A 25,641-nucleotide genomic window follows, 5' to 3' on the forward strand; every position below is an offset into this window, starting at 1 on the left:
ATTCCCGTCAAAACTGACAATGAGTTAAGTTATATGTATTTTGTTTTGTTTGTGTTTTAAAGTTATTTATAATAAGTCAAGTTTACTGTTTTGTGCACTTATATCAGAATCATTTTGGATAATAAAGTTTATTGTTAACTTGTAAAACACACCTGCCAATATTACATATCTTTGTCATGTCATTTTAAGTGTTTGGTCACCACATTTGTGAGTGATCATTACAAAAAAGTAATTATATATTCTGTTAATGTATATAGTGTATTCTATGTAAAGTACTGTAGTATAATCAGGGGTTAAATTGGGATTTGTTATGTGGGGGGGCTCTGCGGGGAGGGGTACTTCAAGGGGTAACATGTTTAATACTGATGATAGCAAAGCCACTGGTGTGTTTCAAATGACATTCTGGACCTCTGTTAGGATTTGATAAGTTTCAGCTTTAAAGCTGTGCCAGAGGTTGACCCAAAATATTTCTGAATTTTAAATGATGCAAATCTATGAGTTTGACACCCTATATCCATTTGTTGCACATGTCATTATTCACAACTGATCAAACTTTAAAGGAAGTTAAAAGAATCAACCTCCTTGAATAATTCTAGGCGTAAGATTGGCTACCCCAAAATACTCAATTAACAAGAAAAGGTACAACACACAGTACTGAATCATCAACATGTCTTATAAATTAGCCATAGAGATTCCCTATGCTGGTCGGCAGCTAAAACAATCATATACTTAGGTTTGATTTGTGTAATCAAAATACATTATTTTATTAAACTACACAATAGTTATATCCAGTGTTATCCTTAACATAATGTAATTAGATGAGTGACATACATACTTTAATCCTTTACACGTTTCTAGTCTTCTATGAAGTTTTCTCGACGTGGGCACCATTCTTACCTCTCTCTCTGTCTCTCTCTCTCTCTCTCTGTCTCTCTCTCTCTGTGTCTCTCTCTCTCTCTCTCTCGTCAAATGATCCTGCGTGAGAGCGCGTTCTTGAAGTTCTGAGTTTTTTCGCTTGAGTTGCATAACTTGCACAAAGACGCATTTAAAGGAAAAAGCGCATGTTTTCGCGGCAATTGCGGCGGCCAATTCGCGTCATTTTCATCGCCCCGTGCGAGGACGCGCCTGGTTGCGTCTTTGCATTGACTTTGTATGTAATCTGCTCGCGCAAATCGTTAAATTTGCGTTGGTGAGTATGCCCCATAATGAATGAAAACGCATTATTCCCTTCGCGTCAGTGCACACGCACCAGCGCAGCGAGTACACTGGCAAGAGCAGAGCGCGACCTTCAGCCTATGTGCCGGGGCTTAGCCCCGGACGGCCCCGGCCCAATTTAAACCCTGAGTATAATATACTGTAGTATATGTGTACTGTACTATAATATGCACATAAAGAATATCGGCCGATATATCGTTATTGGTCTTTTTTACGCCCTAATATCTTTATCGGCATCGGCCCCAAAAAATGCATATCGGTCCGGCTCTAGTATATAACATAAACATTTAATTGAACCATTTGAAATGGCACAATCTCTGTCCCCATTGGGACATTTACAATAACAAACTGACAAATATACACTTTTTTAAATAAAGAAAAATGAATAATGAGTCAATTCAAAATGTCACAAAATCAAGCTTATGATGGCGACAGTTAAAGTCCTTCAGTATTTTGTGCCAAAATGTGACAGTCACTGAGGTAGTTTTTAGTGATGCACCGATGTATCGGCCGCCGATATTTATCGGCCGATTTTTGATAAATTTGAAACCATCAGCATATCGGCAATAGCACGAGAAAGGCCGATACCGATTGTTTATTAATTAACTGCATAAAGAAATCCATTATATGTAAAAAACAAGTTAATGTTGTTAATAAAATAAATGATGAATAGCAAAACCACATTTTAAGGTTGTCATGCTGTCTTATTATATTTGTTTTAGCTTAATTTGTGCCTCTCTTATTATGTTGGTCAGTTGAATGTTAATCAGATCCAATCCATGTTCAGTAAAAATAATTTGATGCAGAAATAAACTAGCAAATAGACCAACTGTATAGTATTGTATACAAGTGTTTAATATCGGTATCGGCCAAAAGTTGTCTTTTTAAATCGGTATCGGCCCAAAAAAATCCTATCGGTGCATCCCTAGTAGTTTTAGAAAAAATTTATTAAATTGAATAAAAAATATAAAAAGCTGTTAAACTTAAGCATTTGATCTGTCACACAACATCAAATCTAACAGTCAAACAAGTGCTGCATTGGTCTCTTTTGATGATGAAAAAACTCAACTGATCAACATGTTCAGGAGAGAGGACACTGCATTTTGCATGGCCAATATCACTAAACACACCCTCGTCTTCTGTCTCTTTCGGCGGCTCGGAACTTCTCATCCGAGTGGCACTAATTCTAAATAAGTGTTCGGAGTGTCATGTGTCTTGCTCGCGTTTTCAAAATATGTGTTTGTTGCGTCATGTTAACCATGTGCATCACGTTTTTTTTTTTTTTTTTCTAAAAAAGTGCTTGCTGCACAGGCGTCAAAACCGTTAATGATAAAAGAGGTGCTCACGTTCACAAAATACACGCAACAGTAAATTCTGATTACGCATGAGATTATGCGAGTATCTGGCAAACACGGGTCATCTCTTTTATCATAAACCCTTTAGACGCATCTGTAGCAGGCACTTATTTTGACAAGACACGTGATGCACATAGGATCTCTCGATGCACAGAACACATATTTTGAATAGGGATGCACGATAGGATTTTTTTGGGCGGATACCGATACCGATTAAAACAGACAACTTCTGGCCGATGCCGATATTAAACACTTGTATACAATACTATACAGTTGGTCTATTAGCTAGTTTATTTCTGCATCAAATAATTTTTACTGAACATGGATTGGATATAATTAACATTCAACTGACAGACATAATAAAAGAGGCACAAAATTAAGCTAAAACAAATACAATTAGACAACATGACAACCTTCAAAGGTGGTTTTTGCTACATTAACACACAAGCAACTGATTGCCTTAGTGTGGTTAATTAACAAACAATCGGTATCGGCCTTTCTCGTGCTATTGCCGATATGCCGATGGTTTCAAATTCATCAAAAATCGGCCGATAAATACCGGCGGCCGATACATCGGCGCACCACTAATTTTGAAATAAGGAACCACACACATGACGGGCTAAATACATGTTGTGACGAACTTCGCATCAAACGCCCTCGAAAAAAGAAATCACCGGCCGCCACTGCGTGAAGAGTTTTTAGTATTAGTATTAGCTTAGTATTTACACCACATACTCAAAGATTATAATGAAATGAACACACATGAGCTAAACTCAAAGTAAGACCGGTCACCGCCGGAAATGTCCTTCCTTTGGCCTTGTTCTGAGTAACTAATGGCGGTTGTATTATTCCACATGGAATAATGCTAATAGAAATGTCTTCCTCAAATGTTGTCTATCAGAGAAGTAATGAGAGTTGCATTATTCCAGCAGGCTGGAAACTAAATGAACTTAAACTCATTTACAGTGACTATCCAAGGGAAAAAATGCAAGGACGGCTGTAATTTCAAGGTGTGCGGAACGATCGGCTATCCGTTTCCCTTATTTCCAGAAGACGCCTGTGGAGAGGTTTGCCGCGGTGCCCTGCAGAGAGCAACACATCAGTCTAGCCAGCAGGGAGTCATCATCATTTTCTTTTTGATTAACACTTTCCCCAACTAAACATGATAGAAGAGGATTGTAAGCGCATTATTTCAAATTAAACAACACATGAAATTTCAGCTGCTTTTGAGCTTTGTCACTCAAAAGACGGTTATGAAATACTCAAAGACTTTATTTGTGCTTATTAATAGGAGCGAATTGATGGCTATGCTTTATTTACTATGCAAATCATTTGAAAGAAAAGCACCAAGATAAAGTCTTTGTTGCTGCATAATTAATTATTTTGTATTTCTATTTGTGTGTACATTTCATAATTATTCAAATTTCCGAAAGGACTGAAACACTTGAAAGAGTGATTTTCTACACATGACTTCCTGTTATAATCAAGGTCTTTCTAACCTGATAACTGAAGGTTACGCCTCGGTGAATAATTCAGTAAGGCACGAAAACTCTGGCTGCATGGAGAGCGCTAATCTCATATAGTCACAGTAAAGGATATTAGGGAACAATTGCCAAAAGTGACACATCTAATAGAGAGAGATTACTCTGTGCTACATCAATTTGATTTGAATTGAATACATTTCACGAGCATTTTCTGCTGTGCTGCCTGGACATAATGCAAAAACGCAAAGTGTCAGAGGAGGCCGGGGAACAGTCGGTCATTCTTACATAGAGACCTACATTTATGTCCTCAAAGGGAAGGTGCTGCTCCGATGAGAGAGACCGGGATTTCAGGCTTTCTTAAACGGCTTCGCCATTTCCTTTTCCAAAGCAATACTGAGGTTTAATCAGGTAAGACATGCAGAAGATGAAAAAAGGTAGGCATCATTCAAAAGGACCGGAATGAGATGTGAATGTCTATCTTGAATGGTCAGAGCCACGGGGTTTCGACACCTTTGCATGCTTTCAGCGAAACATTCTGTTGATCTACAGGGGACGGCGAGGAATTATGGGAAAAATCTGCGGCTGAAAAATGATGGGCCGCAATCTTTACCCTTAATCTCTCATTGAGTGGCAAGCCGGTCCCTCGCCTGACAGACGCCATTAATTTAAACTGTACTTACATTACCGAGCATATGCGTGTGGGGGATTTTTTCTCTCTCTCCTCAGCCTGAACCTTGATCCTGAAAAGGGTGGGATGTCAACCTAGCCTGAATTAAAGCCCACCGCCGCTAATAGACCACCATTCATTCATTTGACTGGAGAGCAGAGTTAATCAAAAAATATTTCCCTGATGGCACAAATAAATGAACATGCTCTCAACAAATGCTTTGTAAAATAACCAATCCTGAAATACTTAAGGTAAGAGTCAGTGGTTGTGCTAGGAGGCAGCTGCATTTCTGAGCCGCGTTTGCATATGTTATAAAATAAAAGATCAAGGGAGATTTGTGGAGACCCTCACTATCAATTCAACACAATGAGAACAATCAAGTTAGTGGATGTATTTACAACGAGTCTCTTATGACACCTAGTGACGTAGAGTGGTACTGCAACACAGACTGACTACTGCACTGTGCACTGTACAGAAAATCCATCATATTTCTTGTTTATGTATATGTATAACGTAGACATGTGTGCCAAAATCTATTTTTTTTAAAGCCTATTTCAAAAAAGTTTTGTTCTAAAATTCGACTTCTGTACAGCAGGTTTGCAACAATGCAAAACTGTGAAGAGCACTAGAGAAATATAAATAAAATGAATACCTGAATAATACCACAGACTATATCAATTTCACTTACAAACTAGAGTCGAATATCAAAACTAAAGTTTAAAACACTATACTGAGAGCACATCATAATTGCAACGACAAAATTGTAACTCACCGTTCGTGGAGATTTCCCAAAAAAGTTGAAGTAGCACATCTGAAGTAACCTTATCATCTTCTCAGATGTCACTTTATCCATCCCTTCATTTTGGCGGTTAACATATTTCACACGATCTATTCACCACTTCCGGTGTTAAAGGTAAATATAATGAACCACATCTGAAAGATGCAATCCGTAAATTTTTTGTTATAAAGACATGAAGTAACCAAAATTCAGTTAGATTAAATCAGGGGTTAACACGGTCTCTTTTTAAAAGAGCTTAAAAACCGTCAATTATCGGATTTCGCGGGCAATGTTTGACGTCATTTGACTTCCACTCACGTAAAAATAAGCACTGAAGTTAAAGAACTACGTAAAAACAAAAAAATATTAATTTAACCTGCATTTTTATTTTTTAAACAAAGATGGCGAGACAATATTTGCAGCTTTTATAATTTTTTTTTACTATTAATAAGAATAATTCACAATTCTGATAAAGACTATGCTTTATTATATTTAATATATAAAAATTATATATTATTATTAAGGACATAAAGGACATAAAATCATGAATGTTAATTGAAAATGTGTCGATCTGTTAAAATTTCTGCTATAGTTTATTCATTTGTTCCTTAAAGGAAAACACCACCATTATTAATATTTTACTATGTTCTTACCTCAACTTAGACAAATTAATGCATACCTATCTTTTTCAATGTATGCACTTAATCTTTCTACAGCGTGTCGTGAATGTGTTTTAGTATTAAGCCTAGCCCCATTCATTCCTTAGGATCCAAACAGGGATGAATTTAGAAGCCACCAAACACTTCCATGTTTTCCCTATTTAAAGACTGTTACATGAGTAGTTACATGAGTAAATATGGTGGCACAAAATTAAAAGATTTTTTAAGCAGATATAAAATGAGAACTATATTGTATGGCGGAAGAGCACTTAGTTTGCAGCACTTGGATCTCGGCGTGCAGTAACATCATCACTCCTGACTGCTCCCCCTCTCGCTCAAACTTCCGTCACTGCGCCCAATGTCGAAATGCTGCAAGATCTCTTCTGCTACACAATATAGTTCTCAATTTTTATTTGCTTAAAAAAATCGCCATGTTTATTTTGTGCCAACATTGTGTAACTACTCATGTAACAGTCTTTTAATAGGGAAAACAAGGAAGTGTTTGGTGGCTTTTAAATTCATCCCTGTTTGGATCCTAAGGAATGAATTGGGCTAGGCTAAATTTACTTCTAGTCATTTAGCAGAAGCTTTTAAATGCTAACCCATTCACGTCACGCTGTACAAAGATTAAGTGCACGCATTGAATAAAGATATGTATGTATTAATTAATCTTGTTGAGGTAAAAACATAGTAAAATATTGGAAAACGGTGGTGTTTTCCTTTACAATTATTATTTACTACTGCTATTTATTTGCCTTTAAATTAATGTGAATATTTGTACTATTTTCTTACTTTACTTTATCTTTACTTTTTCGGCATTGTTGCACCTGTTTGCAGTTTATTATAATATAATCACATAAAGAAAAACATAAATGATAAAATTGTATCAAACCTGTCCCACATCTAAATTTGTTTCATAACAGATTAACACCTTGATATTTTACTAAGCCCAAGCACAGATGTAAAGTGCACTCCTTAAACAACAGCAGTCTCTCCGAAAGTGTCATTATGCCAACAAATGACTCCTCTCCACTAGAAGACGCAGGAAAAATCTTCTTATTCAGCTTGTCCGCTGTGTGGATTACAATCACTTTAAGCATCTTCTCCGTCGTGAATGTCAAGGTGCAGTGTGCAAGAGTTTCCTTTACCACAGGTGAAGAACAGATACGCTTATTCCCTCCACTCCACATAGCTCAGAGGCTTACCGAGGCCTAATACCACACAGTCACACAAAGCCGAACGCCTCAGATGAGATGTGTGCTTTGAATGCCAAGATAATGTTTTGTATACAAATAAGTGCGTTCAGTCTTGTGCGGTTGTTCATTAAGCATCACTGGATGCTCAGCTTTCTCCCGTCAAGCTTTGCCGTTTAACCCCGAGCAAGCTGCCACTCCATTACTGAGTTGATTGGAGGGTTTGCAATGTTTATTTTACCTTGCTCTGCCTCTGTTTCCACTTCCTCGAACCCTTCCCGCTGCATAATAGACAGCTACTATTGACAACATCATCCGACTCATCCGGCCCCTGGGTATCGTGCACTTACACCCGGTGATATCAGATTGCTTTCTGAAAAAGCATTCAAACAGGCCACACTCCAAAACTTATTACGGCTTGCCATGAATACTGACACCTGCGTGAAATACTTTTGATAAGATGAGGAAAATAGTCTGATGTGATGTGTGGTCAGAGCACACCTTTCACCATTCTTATTCAGATTATTTTGGTTAGGTAAATGTATACAGCATGTTCCCTGTATAGGGATCTGTATAGGACTTCTGATAAAAGTTGTAAACTGGGCCATATAAAATTATGACCCAACTGACATTTTTCTCTTGTGTTGAATGAAACAGTTGCCCTTAGCATACAGGATCCATTGACATTTGCCAGGATATGTCTGACCTTCTGATTTGAATGTTTGTGACATTTTAGTATTCGGTGTATGAAAAAACAGTCCGTTGTTAAAAAAAGTATTATTTCAAAAGCATTGTGTATTAAATATAAAACTTTCTTGGAAGTTGCACATTGCTTAAAATCTACAAAACATTGCACCAAAACATGTTTTAATATTATGTTAAAATGTAGTTTACTAATTTGGCACAATTTACAGAATGTCAATCTCTTACGAAAAAAAACCATGGTTTTATTACAGTAAAAGTGCATACAGGTGCAGTATGCCATTTAACAGTGAGATTGTGAATTGCAACCAACGGCTCAGTCCACTCACTTCTCTTTGTTGAATCACATAGCGAAGCTACTGTAGCCGTCACAGGACAAACACGTCATTGTCTGAGACAACGTAGTAACAAAACGCTCTCAGAGCAGTTTGTGCATTTAGGGCTACTGTAGAAACATGATGGCAACTTCTATGTAAGGGGACACACGGACTACGTAGATAAAAAAGGCTCATGCTAAGTTCATTTAGTAGGGTCTTTATACACCACTGATAATATAGTTATGTATACTATATTGCATTTCTCTCAAGAGATTCTTTAAAAAGTCCCACATTGCACCTTTAAGCATTTTTTGTTGTTTTGGTTAACATTTGTTTTACTACAAATGATTACTGTAGCAAAACGATGATTCATTTTTGTGCTTTATTTGTGCTGAAACCATGGTTAATTCTCAAATTAATTATTGAACTGTAGTCTCAGCCTCATTATTTAACTGTAAGATGCCTGGCTATTACACACAAAACTAAGACTGGCTTAACGTTTGTCCTCAGTCAACAGTATCACTACATTAACTATAACCCTTTTATTAAACATGTAAATGAATGCATAAATTATACAAAACAATTTAGACGAATAAAGGGTTTATTTATTGTAGTCACTTTCAAGCAAAACTTAACATTTCTTACATAGCCTATACTATAATTTTGTTAATAAATTAAATTTTTGACAAAAAACATTTTTGTAACTGAAAATAATTTGATGTTAATAAACAAATAATATCCACAATCACTAGTTTACCAGCGCTGGGTTAATAAAAGAGAAACCATACCTATGCCCATATAAAAAACGCGAATATCTTTCAAAACAATAAATTAAGTCCCTGTAAAGTCACATATTAAATGTATTCTCAGTATGTGACACCACAGAAAAATGCAACATGATCTCACAAAGTGCCATGGGATAGTCACAGATGTTTTGCTAATTTTTCCGTGGCATTCTCATGGATTGGTAACTCAACTGCTTTTTCCTATTTTCAAACCATTGTCGCTTCGGTTTAGGGTTAGATTTGGTGTTTGCGTTAGTATGTCACTTTAAGTATTGGTTTATACTATTTTTTCTAATTTTTTCTTTGTTATTATCTGAACTTAAACTCTTTCGCCGCCAGCGTTTTTAAAAAAAGTTGCCAGCCAGCGCCAGCGTTTTTCATGATTTTCACAAAAGTGTAATGCCTTCCAGAAAATGTTCTTCTTTAAATATATAAACATACAATATATCAAATGAAAGAACAGACCCTCTGCTTTCAAAAAAAAAAAAACTTTCATCCTACCTTCAGTAGTTCTTTTGTAATCAGCTTTTGAATATGGGTAGGTTTCTGCAAAAACACCACATTTTGAGCAAAAAGCAGAGATATTCCATTTTTGTGACGGACTTTTCATAGAGATCCCATTTAGAGCGATCTTTAAAACAGACACGGACATGCAGCCGCTTGTTATAGGGAAGCGTTTTCTCTTGATTGACGAGATATCTCGTCAATGGCGGCGAAAGAGTTAAACAATTGTCGCCTGGGGTTAGAGTTGGGTTTGGGTAAGGATGTCAGTTTATGTAAATCTAACTCTAAATCGAAGTGACAATGGTAAGAAAAAAGGACAAAACAGTTGAGTAACCAATCCATGAGAATGCCACAGAAAAGAAAGTCTGTGGTAGGGCCACGGAAAAATGCGGAGATCCATGAGAATGCCACGGAAAAATTAGCAAAAATAACCCCCCAACCAAATTTAAATGATGGAGGAAACAGCAAGTAAATAAAATAAGTTATTAAAATCTTGGAAAGATACACAGGATTCTCTGCTCTCAAACGCTGGGGGCGTGACCGCTGTCGGCACTAAGACCACGCCCACTTGCAGGAAAGCTGCCGTCTCTCTCAATTCTCAATTACTGCTAAAACCTGAATGAATGATCTCGATTGTGTTAAGGGCGGGGCCATGTGTGGTGGCTCAAGTGCATCATCGCGCCACCGTTGAAGGCCCACCTAAAAAAATCCTGAACTCAGAAATGGTCAAAACTGTCGGAGCCGATGGTGTAGTGGGCAGCGCTCCGACATATGGTGCAAACGCACTTCCAGCGACCCGAGTCCTTTGCCGATCCCATTACCCTCTCTCCACCCTCCACTTTCCTGTTGTCTCCCAAAACTACTGTCTATCAATAAAGGCAAAAATAATCTAACTCTGCAATTCAGTACTACATAGTTTACAGTCTTTGTGGCATGTTTTAGCAATACATTTTAAACATTTATAATGTGTTTAAAAACATTTTCAAGATTGTCTTTACAGGGACTTATTTTCACAATTTTCATTTGGTGGTCTTCAATTTTTTTGTTTCAGTGGACCATGGTAGCAGAAGTTCCCTTTCACTCGGATAAATATGTTCACACAGGAGGCAAGGAAGGGTCAAAGTTTGCTCACATAATTTACACATATACAAACACACAGGGCTCTAATGCACCTGCACGAAAGAGAATGAGGTCGGTGGAGCCTTATAGTGGAGGCTCAGGAGATGGTCTGTTTGACATGGGCTGTGGTGGAAGCAGAAGAGCTGGGCTGCCGGGAGTCTTGTAGACCTCTTGAATCTGTACTGAAGTAGGGGAAGGAATGGGGGTCTCTGGAGATGCTAAAGAAACTGGGTTTAATATACAAAACATACAATAAGTCTCATTATTGATAGCTTGTTCAAAAAGAAAACACTAACGCTAATATAAGACACCTGGTGTTTAAACATTTTATTTTTTATGAATAGATAAATGATTTGTGTCTTACCTATCTGCTGTGAATGTCCAGGTATTGAGCTAATGACTATGGTCTGCCCTGTTATTGGTACCTGCGGGTGACCGTTGTGATGTAAGTGAGGCTGTTCAGTGGTCAGACCTGTACAACCATAAACAAACGAGTAAATTAATACTGTTTGCTAACTTTAAAAATGTCCCCACATCACGGCACACATTTACATTTATGCATGACCCAATGGGACTTCAAGAAATGCATTTTATCAGTATGTGCGTCCCTTGGGAATCGAACCCATAATCTTGATGTTGCTTGCACCATTCACAAATAATTGAGTTTCAGTACAATGTAAATGGTGTTTGCCCACTCAAATCTCACTATCAAACATCTTGTTTGCTTCCTAGGCATTGCTCCATCCATTTTCAAAAAAATTCTTACCTCCGAGAAGCATCTCCTGCAGCAGGTTATCTATCTTGGCCATGCCAAACAGCTTGATAAACTGTAGCTGCTCAATCATCTGCCAAGTAATGCTCTGCAGGGTAGGAAGAAGAAGCAAAAGCTCTCCGAATCGCCCGCGCGAGTCATACTGACGGTCATTTATGTAGTCTTCCAAACTCATTTGAACCTGATACCGCATCGCCTTGATCTTAGAAGGGTCTCTTAGGCTTTTGGCATCTAGAGGTTAAAAATACAAAGAGAGTACATTTACATCTGGGTTTTTAGCATACATAGTAGATGTGAAAGATTGGGGTATATCCAGTATTAGCATATACCAGGGTCAAAGAACACAATAGCCTTCAAAGCTGCATATTCATTGTCGTCTATTTGGATGTCCTGAAAGGGTAACACCAGTTCATCCAAGACACGGTTAGCCACCCGACCTATCTCCGGCTCGTGGGAGTTTCGATGGATGATGCATCCGTTACCTGAATAGGGAATGAGGAATAAAACATGAACACCCTGTATATATGTTTAATCTATATGTAGTAATGTTTAAAATTAAATATGTGATATTTTGTATTAAGAGTTACCTAGAAGCAAGATGTCTTTGTATGACATTGACCTCTTGGCAACCCCGAGCAAAAGGTGCTCACCAGCGTGTGCTCGCAATAAACTAACCTGGAAAAATGCAAGCGAGTTTTTGCGTTGAAGAGATATTTCATTTAATATTTCATATAAAATAAAATTAATTTCTTGGTCAAATTTTGTACAGTATTGGTTCACGCAAAAGGATTTTGACTAAGGCCTAGTTCACACGTAAACAGGTATTTTTATAAACTGAGGTTTTCACTATTTGTTAAAAAATCTCTGCGAAAACATTAACATGCAATGCAAAAATGATATGAAGTGCCCGGTATGAAGTTAAAGTTCAACCAGACATTCTGAAAATCTTTCTCAGTCAATATTAAAGATATCAAGGTTATATTTTCACAAAATGTTATTTACATTTTGTTGGATGATTCTATGTAAATCACAAACAAATAAAGTTGGGTTTTCACAGGCAGGATCACAAAGAATTTTTATTTCTACGTAAACAATTTTAGTTTTTTTATCATGTGCAAAACAGAGCTATAAAGAGCATAGTGAATACAGGGTTAAACTACTGTAGATCAAGCATGTGAATAGCAAATATTGAGCTTCAGTAAACGTCCCTGCAATTTAACCCAAGAGCCTCCCCAATTACCACAACCAGTGTTGCTTTCCAGCGGCCATTACCTGGTCATCAAGGGGCAATTCACCGAAAGCCGGGATGTATTTAGCCCATTCTACCAGAACGAGCAGCTGCTGCTTCATCGACTCACAGACATCAGCGACAGTCGCCGATTTTTTCTCTGAGACATCTGCAGGGCCCACCGGACTGGCGACGTTGATCTGTTAGGAAACACGAGAACTGACGTTACGGCGTCTAAAATGTTTTTTTGCACAGGCTGTTGGGTCTCTCCGAGGAAATTCACATAGGTACTCAGGCAGATAATTAGAAACGTTGATGGCAATGACTGATGCTCAGAGGTGCCTGACGTTCATGCAAATGACTCTTGTTATCTGTCTATTGTCATTATTAACTTCCGAGCAGAACATATTTGGAGCAGTGCAAACTTCATCAATGAAACCTGTGTTTCTTTCTTCCTTCCTTATTTCTTTAATCAACTCCTCTGCTGGTTAATGTTTGTCTTTGGTGCCTGTTTATCTACAACAGAATGCATTAAAACTTTACTCCTTTAATTGACAATCACACCAATGATTTATTTCTTGAAAGCTATAGACGTTGTAATTAAAGGCGCTTTTCTTAATTTTCTTTCCGGCATATATTCTTTCTTTTTCATTTTGTATAAGTGTATGTCTGCAGGTGTCGTGTTAACCTTGATAGGACGGTGTACCTGCTGTGAGAGAGATTCAGCATGAGCGAGGGCCGTGATTGGTGGCAGGTCATGTGACTCCTGCATGTTCCTCCTGGAGCTGATACGGTCGCGCTCATTCTGAACGGCTGGAAAATACAACACAGTTTTGCTGATTAGTGAGCTACTAACACTTAGGGGTCATTACTGATTGACTAAGACGATGGGTGTGTTTCTCAAACATATTTCCAGCTCACACAATTCCAAGAAATGGGATTTTATTGGCAGAACTTTACAATAAGGTTGTATTTGTTAACATTAGTAAATGCATTAGCTAACATAAACTAACAATGAGCAATTCCGTTTATCAGTAGGCTATTTATTAATCCTTAGGTATGTTAGTTAATGCCAATACAGTTGTTGGTGATAGTTCACAGTGTATTAACTCATGTTAACAGTTACAAATTTTATAAATGTATTAGTAAATTAAAACATAAATCTAGATTAATACACTGTAAAAAATACTTTGCTGCCTTAAATTTTTTGTTTAATCAACTCGAATTTACAAGTCATTTCAGCTTACTATTATTTATCTTGACTAGAGATGAGTTGTTATAACTACAGGTGAGTTGTTATAACTTATAAATTTAAGTTGACTTTTCTCAACTATATTTTTTAAGTTGTGACAACTAATTTTTGTTGACATGACTTGTAAATCTGAGTTGATTCAACAAAAAATTTTAAGGCAGCAAAGTTTTTTTTACAGTGTACATGCTGTTAAAAGTATAGTTTGGGTTAGCTAATGCATTAAATACAACCAGTGTAGTGTTACCAATGCAGTTTTTAGTTGGATAAGTTTTAAATGATACAGCACTGCAAAAAAAAGACTTTCTTACTTAGTATTTTTGTCTTCTTTTCAATAAAAATATCTAAAAATTCTTAAATTAAGATGTATTTTTTTAATGAGCAAAATTACCTAAAATAAGTCTAGTTTTTAGACAAACAAAATATATTTTAAGTAAATTTGTGCTTAAAAGAAGCAAAAAAAAATCTGACAAAAAAAGAAGAAATTTTTCCTAAAATAAGTTAACTTTTTCACTTAATTCAAGAAAATTCTCTTAGTCCATTTGCAGATTTTTTGCTTGTTTTTTTTTTTTTTTACTTATTTTCCTAAGTAATTTTGCTCATCAAAAAAACACATCTTAATTTAAGAATTTTTAGATATTTTTACTGAAAACAACAAAAATACTACACTGCAAACACCGCAAAAATGGTTTTCAAGAAAAAAATTCTTATTATTTTTGATAATAAGTCTAGTTTATACCAAAAATATCCAATTTAAGTGATTTTGTGAATAAAACAAGCAAAAAAATCTGCTCATGGGGTAAGCAAAAAAAATCTTTAACATTTTTCTTAAACACTAAATTCAAGAAAAAATTTCTTACCCCATTGGCAGATTTTTTTGCTTGTTTTATGCACAAAATCACTTAAATTTGATATTTTTGGTCTAAAAACTAGACTTATTTTCTTTGGTCGTTTTGTTCATCAAGAAAAAGCATCCTAATTTAAGAATTTTTAGATATTTTTAGATATTTTTAAAAATACTAAGAATTTTTGCAGTGAAAAAAAAAAAGATTTTCAAGAAAAAAAAATCTTAGTATTTTTGTCTTGTTTTCAGTAAAAATATCAAAAAATTCTTAAATTAAGATGCTTTTTCTTGATAACCAAAACGACCCAAGAAAATAAGTCTAGTTTTTAGACCAAAAATATCAAATTTAAGTGATTTTCTGCATAAAACAAGCTAAAAAATAAAACATCTGCCAATGGGCTAAGCAACTTTTTCTTGAATTGTTCTTGAATTTAGTGTTTAAGAAAAATTTTCAAGATTTTTTTGCTTACCCCATTGGCAGATTTTTTTGCTTGTTTTATGCAGAAAATCACTTAAATTTGATATTTTTGGTCTAAAAACTAGACTTATTTTCTTGGGTTGTTTTGCTCATCAAGAAAAAGCATCTTAATTTAAGAATTTTTATATATTTTTACTGAAAACTAGACAAAAATACTACTAATTTTTTTTCTTAAAAATACTTTTTTGCAGTGTAAGTAAGAAAGTCATTTTTTTTGGAGTGAGGTATGGCAAAGGACACCACTAACATCCATACAAAAATGTTTGTGTTTTCTTTTAAAAGATTTTTTACTGTTTTACTGTGCTTTCGACAGGACAGGAAATAATGGTGTGCAAATGGGCGATCACAGAAAAATAATATGTGACTTGTGAATCACCTTTCCTCACACTTCTAAACTTGCCAAAACAATGGGTAAAACTTTAACTGAGCGCAGTCTTGAACAACCTGTACGCACGGAAAGCGAGATTGAGAGCACATGATCGGCTGTCATAAAAGTGTAAGCCAAGGTTATACATCCAATAAACCAAACATCCTTGTGTTATCAGGACAGCTTTTATGGCATCATCCATTTTTCTCTCTAGAGTTCCCTCTTCCTTGTTAGTCCATTACCTCTCTCCTCACGACTGTGAGAAATACAAGGATTTGAAAAATATATACAGGTAGCATATTTACCTTCTTTCTTCATTCCAGCTCGAAAACATTTGTGAAGCCTGCAAAACCGGCACTGGTTCCTCTTATCTTTATCAACAACACACTGACGATTGAACCTGGCCGAGAGGTCAAAAATCATGATCTCAGAGGAGCAAAGCTCTGTAAACATCAGGTTTACACACACTCTATTTGCACGTGAGCAACTCTGTGAAAATCCATTCAAAAGCCATTTTTGTGATTTACACACACACACACACACACATATATATATATATATATATATATATATAAAAAAAACCTTGGTATCTTTAATATTGACTGAGTAAGCTCATTTATATACATTATATATGTCTTGGTGAGTTTGGTGACAATTATTTGTCAATGCATTTGCATCAAAATGGTTTGCAATACACTGTTAAATTAGTCGTACGGGTGTATAAGGTACCTGCATGAGTACACGTGGCTCTTCCTGATGCTCCTGCGGAAGAAGCCTTTGCAGCCGTCGCAGCTGGAAGCACCGTAATGTTTACCTGTAGCTTTGTCGCCACAGATTGCGCAGTTGGAGCTCACGCCAGTTTCTCCTTGACTGGGCTCTGTCGGCATGCTTTCTGTGGACAACAGAAGTGATATTTAGGGATGGGGCTCATCACACACAATGTTATTGCCATCTGAACACTTTGGTGGTTTCTGAATTGCTGCAACACTTTAATCAGGACGGATGGATGGGTGCCTTGAATCTCAGAGCCAGAACGCTTCTAACTTTGATTTAAAATCCAAGACATCATGGGAAGATGCAATACTTGAACTGTTTATTATTTATACATATATGATATGCAATTTTTAAGGTTATTTACACAACACTGGAGTAGTTCAGTGGTATGGCATTACATTTGCAGTGCAAAAGGTAATGGGACAGAAGACGACTCCGGACCGGATCCACACCGGAGCTGATGACTTGGCGCGTAATCCAGCCCAGAGTCGTCTGCTGTCCCAGGAACACACATGCTGATAGAAATTGTACACCTTGCAATGCACTACAAGTAGTTTTGGATAAAAGTGCCTGCCAAATGCTTAAATGTAAATGTAATGCAAATGAAGTTGAGAGTTTGGTTAGCCTCAACCAAGTATTGAACAGTTTGCACCAAAATTCGCTTAGTATTTATTTTGCACTTATTTTGACATATTTTTACACTTGCCGGGCTAACGCATTTAGCCTGAAGTTAACTTCTGGTCTGTGCTTGGTTTTCGGTGCTTGTTTATGATTTTCAAGAAAACATTTTCTTAGTATTTTTGTCTTGTTTTTAGTAAAAATATCTAAAAATTCTTAAATTAAGATGCTTTTCCTTGATGAGCAAAACGACCCAAGAAAATTAGACCAAAAATATCAAATTTAAGTGATTTTGTGCATAAAACAAGCAAAAAAATCTGCCAATGGGGTAAGCAAATTTTTCTTGAATTTTTCTTGAATTTGGTTTTTAAGAAAAATTTTCAAGATTTTTTGCTTATCCCATTGGCAGATTTTTGCTTGTTTTATGCACAAAATCACTTAAATTTTATAGTTTTCCTCTAAAAACTATGAAAACAAGACAAAAATACTAAGAAAACTTTTTCTTGACAATAATTTTTTGCAGTGTAACAAACAAAAAAATCTGCCAATGTGGTAAGCAAAAAAATCTTGAAAATTTTTCTTAAACACTAAATTCAAGAAAAAATAAAGAAAATGTGCTTACCTCATTGGCAAGTTTTTTTGCTTGTTTTATGCACAAAATCACTAAGTTTGATATTTTTGGACTAAAAACTAGACTTATTTTCTTGGGTCGTGTTGCTCATCAAGAAAAAGCATCTTAATTTAAGAATTTTCATATATTTTTACTAAAAACAAGACAAAAATACTAAGATTTTTTTCTTGAAAATCATTTTTTGCAGGGTACCGACTAACTGAACTCTGGAACAAATACCTTGTGGGAAATAAAAATGTTTCGATTTCCAAAAGAAGAGGGAAGACTGAGAGATTTGGCAGTCAAGTAAGAATTCAAGGACCTGTAGCTAATCTGTACGTTGTGATTGGCCTCTGACGTCAGCCGGAAATGTGACGCTCCTTACTATGTTTGAAAGATTCGGTCACAATGCAATGCTAACAGAAGTTAACTTACAGGCTGAATCCGAAACGGGAGGAATTATGATAATGTCGGACTTGTCTAGGTCAACAGGCCCAGGAAGTAAACTGTTGCCTACAATCCCTGTTTGTTGTAGTCCAAGAAAAGAGATTTACGTTGGAGACATAACTCGCGTCATCGTTTACTTTGGGGTTTGTACCTTTTGCATATCATAAACATGTACTAATACACACTTACACACCAAAGGATATGTACAATTGTGAATTGGATGATAGTTGCTCTTTAACATTGGTCCACAAAATCTGTTTGTTTACGTTGTTGGCATTTAAACCATCAATGAAGAATTCATTTTACATCCAATATGATAAAGTCCACCAAAATAAAGGTGCTGCACGATGCCATAGAAGAAACATATTTGATTGTATGGTTCCATAAAGAACCATTAACATCAGAAGACCCTTTCTGTTATAAAAAAGATTATGAAAAGGTAAGACAGAAATGGTTCTTTGGAAACCAAAAGTGATTCTTCTATGGCAGAACCTGCAGAGAAGTTGTACTTTTGTTGCAGTACGTGAATTAAAGTTAGGCTAATAAACAAAGAAGCTAGTGAATCTTATGAACCACCGGCACAACCTGTCCATCAAAACTTGGCCTTTCACACAGACTCCTAATCAGAAGAGCTAATGAGGTGAATGAATACGAGTTCTGCATAGGTGAACAAAGGGATGCTCATTCGAAAAGAGCTCGACTAATGCTTCAGAGAACGGCACCCTTCTGTTCATATAGACGAGGATGAAAAATCAATCATTCCTTTGTGCATCCAAAATCATAACATTTCAACAAAAGAAATGCAGTGGGGGACTTTAGGCTTTTATGCGTCGAGACTGATTGGAACCTCCCGCTGTCGTAGGACGGACTTAATTTGGATTAGCCTCTGTTTTATCCCATAGACACGTACTCAATGGAGATCGACATCTTGTGGATAAATGTTAATGTGGGTTGAAAGCAATCTCATCTGATTCAGCATATTCCCAAAGTGATTCTTTCATGTTTCGGAATAAAACATAATATGAGCGCAGAGGGCACGTGTGGTCACCCAGAGGCAATTGCATTCTGTCAGTTTCCTAGGCTAATTGTCTGCAGAGCATGTTTTTATGTATTTAGTTTGAAATATTTAGTGCTGCACTGCCTAAAATGAAATGGAAACAATGGAACGTGGGTTGGCAAACAATTTCACCAAATTCAAAGGGCCTCACTAGACAGCAGAAGATGAAAGAAAATTTTGAGGGAGAACGAGCTGTGTGAAATTAAGTTGAATGTCAAAACCAATCAATTCCTTCAATTTTTTCCAACATTATATTAAAAGTATCATTTAAATGCATTATGTGTTTGTCTAGCTGTCCACCAATGTCTTAAGACTGTGCCTTTCACTTTAAATAGTTTTCTATTAAAGTTACTTTATGACCTTTCTCTATCTCTGCGTTTAGATGTACTGTAAAGGATTGTAAAGATAACCAAATCTCTGCAGTCACTGCATTTTAATTTAGCTTTAGGTTAATGAAGAACAGATCTGGATAAATCACATCTTAGGACGTCATTGGATTGCGGTGACATAGTGGTTCTGCACAAGTTACCCAAAGTCCCCAAGGTTTAAATCCTGCAAAATGGTCAAAATATGTACCCCGGTTGCATTATTGTGCACGTAAAGAGTTCATATTAGTATCTAAGAGGTATATAGTTGTACGAAGAAGAGATTATTAGTATTTTAAATATACATATAAGTACCATATCTGTACTTTTTAATTGATACTGCCCCAGTGATAGCTTGGGTACATATTTTGACTATTTTTTACAGTGTAAACTGGAAGCTATTTGGATTCCTGATTCGCCATTGTACCCAAAACCAAACATTTCTGTCCCCTTAAAAGTGTAATTTAATGGGGCATTGACTGCTTAATCCAGTATAACATTATTAGACAATCTTTCATGACTCATAGTTGTGCTAATATAATTGCATGTTTGTTCCTTTGTGCTAATGACAATTACAATATATTATATTTAATGCTGTTTGTATGTGTTTTCCTTTAAAGGGACATTCCACTTTTTTTGAAAATATGCTCATTTTCCAGCTCCCATAGAGTTACACATTTGATTTTTACCATTTTGGAATCCATTCAGCCGATCTCTGGTACCATAGCTTAGCATAATCCATTGAATCTGATTAGACCATTAGCATCCCGCTCAAAAATAACCAAAGAGTTTCAATATTTTCCTATTTAAAACTTGACTCTTCTGTTGTTACATCGTGTACTAAGACCGACGGAAAATTAAAAGTTGCGATTTTCTAGGCAGATATGACTAGGAACTATATTTTCATTCTGGCGTAATAATAAAAGACTTTGCTGCCGTAACATATGGCTGCAGGAGGCTCAATGATATTACTCAGCGCCTGAAAATAGTCCCCTGCTATTGAAAATAACCAAAGGGACTATTTTCGGGCAGAGCGTAATATCAGTACCCCTGCTGCAGCCATGTTACAGCAGCAAAGTCCTTGATTATTACGCCTATATGAGAGTATAGTTCCTAGCCATATCAGCCTAGAAAATATTTTAATTTTCCGTTTGTCAGTAAAAGATGTAACTACAGAAGAGTCAAGTTTTAAATAGGAAAAATATCGAAACTCTTTGGTTATTTTTTAGCGGGATGCTAATGGTCTAATCAGATTCAATGGATTATGCTAAGCTATGCTAAAAGTGGTACAGCCAGACCCGGAGATCAGCTGAATGGATTCTAAAACGGTAAAAATGTAATGTTTAACTCTAGAGGAGCTGGAAAATGAGCATATTTTCAAAAAAAAAGTGGAGTGTCCCTTTAACACACCTATTAACCCATGGAAAATCTCTAATCCCGAGACTCCATTCTCAGGATTTCTGTGAAGCCCTATGTTGAATTTTAAACCGAATGGAGAATCTTTCAGAAGAGTTAGCTAACAATTATCTCTTTTAGTTCAGAGGTAAATGATTCTGCTAGGTGAAAATCATCCCTCACCCCCCAAAAAAACTAAGAGACAACTATTAAACCAACCATGAAATGGTACCCCTCCCTTTAACAAACACAAGTCAGATTTACTTTTGCATTGTACACTACATTAAATAAAATGAATACATTAAAAGATCAAAATCATGACACATTTAAATCAGAATTACCAATCCCTGATCTACTTAACACAAAAATTTCCACATTTGCCCCGCACAGGACTCACCACCAGAATAAAGCACCTCTGCGTTCTCAAAGCCCAGGGTGCTAAAGGTAGGGTCCAAACCCTCACAGTAATTGGCTACATCCATGTCCAACAAGGATTTAGGAAGAGGAGCTGCTGTAAACTTCATTCCTGCCTTGCTATCTCTACTTAGAGTGGTCCTGGGACAGTGTCTCGAGGTATAACTTGAGGTTGACCATCTCATAGAAATGCTGATTTGTCATCTTCTAAGACAAGGGAGGAGCTTTGAACAAGACTCCTCACCTCCTTGCACAAAACTTATCTTTCACTTTATCCTATACTTATCAGAGATAACAAGATTTTCCATTTGTTCCCGATAGGAACAGCAGAATTTATTGGTGTATCAAGAGCGACTGGCCAATCAGCAGGCCCTGTTCTCTAAGCCAAAATGAAAATCTTCTACAGTAATACTACTAGCATTATAATAATATTAAATCGTAGAAAATCGGAATGTTGGTAGGAGTTGGTGCAGTATAAAGCTGCTATTTGGAGACAATGCCTTTGGCTAACAAAAAACAATGGTGAGGTTATTTTAAGCGTGATTTAGGCTACTTTATAGGACTTATTAAATATGTTTTAAGTTATATAAGTTTATAGCCACTGTAAAATGTTTATCCTTAAGAATTTACTATACTTTTATGGCTGCAATAACAGACCTGAATTAATGCGCAAAACCCAAAGGGAAAAACATGTCAATATTTATCTCTGGTCTAAGTTAAGATTAAAATATTTAACTCAAGTATAGCTAAAACTTTGTGTTCCATCTTAATTTCTTTAAAGGAATAATTCACCAAGTATAAACCTGACAGCTAACAGACCCAGCTGACAGCGCAAGTCACCATACACCATACACATGCATAAAAGGTACTTCACAGCAATGCCATAGAAGAACCTTTTTTGGTTCCTCAAAGAACCATTTCTTTCAAACACTGTAAAGATATTTTGCTTAAATTTTTTTGTTTAATCAACTTGAATTTACAATTCATTTTAACTTTCTTAACTAGTGAGGAGTTGCTATAAATTAGAAATTCAACATTATTTTTATAATTTATAGCAACCTAAAAAAATTTTTCTAAAGTGTATTTTTTATAATCTAAAGAACCTTTTTTAGTTCTTCGAATGTTAAAGGTTTTTATGGAACCATTCAGCCAAAAATAGTTCTTCTATGGCATTGCAAAGCACCTTTATTTTTAGGAATGTAGTATCTTTTACACAATGACAGTGAATGGTGACTGAGTGTGTCAGTGCTAATATTCTGTATTTTCTCTTATGAAAGAAAGAAAGTAATAGATATAAAACAATGTGAGAGTGAATAAATTAAAGAATTTTTATGTTTGGGCTGAAATATAGGGTTTAGACCAGTGGTCTCCAACATGGTGCCCGCCCGGAGTCTGTGAGTTGACCGCCAAAGCACATTTTATTAATAGCCCCAATATTTTAATATTTATTTATTACATTTTTTATATTAGCTTGGTTTCTTTTATGTATGTTAACATTATGAACTTATCAACAAGTATTTGAGTAGACTACATCAAAAAAGTAGCCCTCCAGATTGTTTTATCCATTGTGGTTGCCCTTGCTCAAAAAAAGGTTGGAGACCCCTGGTTTAGACCATTTAAAGGTAAGACAAATCGCCTTTTACTCAAATGTTTTTTACAGTAACCAATGTTTTTGTGGCATTCTATGGCATTTTGGACAGCTTTATTTTTAAGAGTGTGGATTTTCAATTGTCAGCTGGCGCCATATCTCAAATTTACTTCAGAAAGCCAAACAGTACAAGTGCTGTGCAAACACATGTCATAACAAAAACAGAAAAACAACATATCTAATACTTTAAGTGTTAAATATAAGAAAAACAAAGGGCTTATCTCTGTTATATTCGGTAAGCTCTAGCAGATGGTTACATTTTAACTTCACTCCAGCAAACAATGTTTTAAATGAGGAAGTGTTCAAAACATTCACGTGATAACATTTTTGAAGGTGAGGCGATCTACATCTCATCTGTTTTGTGCAATTGTTTTAAGGCAGAGAGATGTTTTCTGTACTTTACTTAATATTCAAATATGCCCTTGCATTATTTAAGTTTGAAACGTTACTATTTCAAGGTCAAACACAAATTAAATGCCAAGTAAAATATACCTGTTAAAGACTTTTATTGTGATGCATTTATAATAAAAAGTAAGCAACTGATCTGAATTGATTAAAAATATATTATAAAAATATATATATATAAAGCTCTTACATTTGAATGCATAAAATGCACCAATGGACATACAAATATAGCTGTGAAAATATATGTTTTACCAATTATTATAATGAAATAAACATAGCAATTTTATTTCTTACTTTGACCCTACACAAAATATTTAGATTTTCAAAATAATAATTTAATAATACATGGATTCAAATAATATCCTTTTAAATGTTTTCGTTAAAGATTAGTATAACAGTTACAACAGACGAGACTACAAGTCGTGTTCGTTTTTCAAGCGGAGCAATTTATTTTTAACCTTTCCACAATGCATTATGAACAAGCTATAACCAACTTTAAATGCTGTATTTAAAGGGATTTTTTGGTTTATAGGTATTTTCTTTAAATGACCCATGAATATGACCGCAACTCAAAGCTATTTTGGTCTTACCTTCTCCCTGTCCAGCAACGATTTGCATTGATCCAGCACAGCCCAACACTCATGTGTCAAAACAATGCTAAAATAGTCGTTTGTGTTACTACAGAGAGCACATATGAGCACATGAAGTGTTTAACATGTCATAAGCCTCACTTTGGTTAAAACATTTGGTGGTGTCGGGGGAGACTCTCATTAGATCGATTTACTAAACAAACTGAAAGTTGGGTGGAGATGTTAAACAGTAACTAACCCCAATAAACCAGAAGAATAAAGCGCGTTGCCTGCGCGTTCACGACACATGGACATTTAATAGCAAGCACGGGGACAATTTAGCCTTCTTACAAAGAAACAAAAAATATGAGGGTTTATTAATATTTGTAGGTTTGAATTATAAATACAAAAGGAAATATAAAAATAGATTCGTAACACTTTTTTTCAGTGAGTAAATAAATAGCCTACATAGTAGTTAAAAGCACGATGGTTGAAAAGCATAGAGAGTAAATGTATAGCGTTATGAAACAAAAAACACAATTATTTTAGTCTTCATCTACCCCAATATTTATACCTGTACAGTAAGCTTTCATATTGCCAGGAGAGGGCGCCAAATCACTTTAAATCATAATGAGCTGCACCGTATGAGTTAATCAATACCAGGATTTCTGGTAACCATTTTTACACTCCTGAGCTTAAGGTAAATCACTCGTTAGTTGTTTTACACTAACATTTATGTATTTAGCAGATGATTTTATCTAAAGTAACTTACAGTGCATGTACATCCAAACTGCCTTGGTGAAAAAGGGTGCGATTCTAACACAATGCTCTGCCAATTGAGCTACAAGGATTCAGCCCTTGGGAAACTTCATAAATATATGTTTGAGAAATAATTTCTTTTTACCTCAACATGGGTTTACTACAAATAGCACAAATGAAATATGTTTACTATATGTGTGGCTTTATTATAAAACCATATGGTAAAAACAAGGTTAATTTTCATAAGGGTTAAACAACATGTTTTGTATTTAAAAGAAATATCAGTTTGTGTAGATTGTGTATATCTTGTATTTGTCAAATATGTCATTTAAATGTAGTCTTTATTTTACACTTTTGCCTTTCTTGATCAAAATCATATGATGAACAGTTACCATGGTAACATGGCGGCATCCCTGTAGCTAACTTTAAAATGGCTTTTCACACTTGAAATAGTTAAGAAGGGGTTATTCTAAGCCTGTGTTAAGGGAAACCTGGGTTATCAGTTTAACATTAACAATCTGATGTTTCACACTATGCACTCCTGAGTTAACATTCTAATTTGCATATTTGCGGTGTCAACAGTCATGATTGGATGAAGTGTCAAACTAACTGAATTAAAATTGCACAAGATGTGTTAAAACAACAGGAAGTGTGTTTTTCCAAAAATAACACAGAGATGTGTTTAGTTAAGGACAACATGTTAAAAAATAGGTCATTGAAATCTGGCTCCCCTTGTGATGTCAGAAGGGGATCTTAATATAATTATACCGCCCCTTAATCTGCACTATCCAACCACAACAATGCCATTTAGTGCAGAGATCAGCTCATTTGCATTTAAAAGGACACACCCAAAAACAGCACATT

General features: G+C 35.7%; 2 protein-coding genes across 2 annotated transcripts in view; both read right to left on the reverse strand.

Moving 5' to 3' along the window:
• pign (phosphatidylinositol glycan anchor biosynthesis, class N) overlaps positions 1-25,641 on the reverse strand; it is a 277,518-nt gene that overhangs the window by 203,880 nt on the left and 47,997 nt on the right. The gene's annotated exons all lie outside the window — the stretch shown is intronic.
• hnf4g (hepatocyte nuclear factor 4, gamma) lies at positions 8,982-24,199 on the reverse strand. Its single transcript, XM_065258255.2, has 10 exons — positions 24,040-24,199; positions 16,446-16,608; positions 16,022-16,116; positions 13,485-13,591; positions 12,823-12,978; positions 12,138-12,225; positions 11,880-12,032; positions 11,545-11,781; positions 11,143-11,250; positions 8,982-11,005 (listed from the first exon to the last, which is right to left on the reverse strand). The coding sequence occupies exons 1-10, from the start codon at positions 24,065-24,067 to the stop codon at positions 10,863-10,865; spliced, it is 1,278 nt and encodes a 425-aa protein (XP_065114327.1). The 5' UTR covers positions 24,068-24,199; the 3' UTR covers positions 8,982-10,862.

This window comes from Paramisgurnus dabryanus, chromosome 22 (assembly GCF_030506205.2).
Source record: "Paramisgurnus dabryanus chromosome 22, PD_genome_1.1, whole genome shotgun sequence".
Taxonomy (NCBI): domain Eukaryota; kingdom Metazoa; phylum Chordata; class Actinopteri; order Cypriniformes; family Cobitidae; genus Paramisgurnus; species Paramisgurnus dabryanus.